General features: G+C 37.4%; 1 protein-coding gene across 1 annotated transcript in view; it reads right to left on the bottom strand.

Moving 5' to 3' along the window:
• The window catches only part of CBG22314, a gene marked incomplete at both ends in the record, with an annotated part of 14,389 nt that extends 13,592 nt beyond the window's left edge, over positions 1-797 (bottom strand). The window contains 3 exons of the mRNA XM_002647118.1: positions 322-406; positions 455-553; positions 604-797. Coding sequence (XP_002647164.1) covers positions 322-406; positions 455-553; positions 604-797 — 378 coding nt within the window. The remainder of the gene's footprint in view (positions 1-321; positions 407-454; positions 554-603) is intronic.

Below are 797 nucleotides of genomic sequence, written 5' to 3'. Positions count from 1 at the left end.
TTAGGCTGAAACTCCTTACCGGAAAACAGGCGTTAAGCCTAAGCCTAAAATTTAAAGTGAAAACCTGAATATTCTGTAAAAAATTCAGTCAAAAAGTACTGAAATTAGAAAATAACAGCAAAATTTCCACTTTTTCATTTTTAGCAAATGATCAAAATTTAGCAAATGAAATTTAGCAAGTGAGACTATTTTAGCAAATGAGCGAGTTTAGCAAATGAGCATATTTAGCAAGTGAGCATTTAGCAAAAGATCATCAAGCTAATGAGTATTTGCCGAAATAGTGTCAGGTTTTTGCTTTTTCAAAAAAAAAGGATGGCTTACTCTTGCCAGCTGATTATGAATGTCGAAGAAAAAAAGTTTGGCGGTTGATGCGCACTGAACCTCATAAATCGTTTCCACAAAGAATCTGCAAGCATTCGTCATTTTCCCGAATTTCGTTGTTATTTTCTTTCACCTGACATGATGCGACAAGGTTAATGTGCCTTTTGGATTTGAAGTTGATGCGACCAGGTCGTATAGAATAACGGAGCCGTCTAACCAATGAAAGTTGTTTCTGGAATATTAAAATATTAAAAAGACAGTCACCGCTGACCAAAAACGTACAAATTATCTGAAAATCCTAAACAAAAATATTGCGAATCCGAAAATGAGATTTCGAGCTTCTCAGCTACCAGCCTGACCACGTCTTCAACAGATAATCGAGAATGGAGCACAACTTCAATTTGCTGTGAGTCGAGCAGCCGAATGAGGGCTTTCGGCCGTTTTGAAGCCGTCGCTATTCTGTTTGGGTCGGTCAT

This window comes from Caenorhabditis briggsae, assembly GCF_000004555.2.
Source record: "Caenorhabditis briggsae complete genome, chrIV, whole genome shotgun sequence".
Lineage (NCBI taxonomy): Eukaryota > Metazoa > Nematoda > Chromadorea > Rhabditida > Rhabditidae > Caenorhabditis > Caenorhabditis briggsae.
The sequence above is the reverse complement of the archived record's forward strand: the minus strand, read 5'-3'. Positions and strand labels throughout refer to the sequence as shown.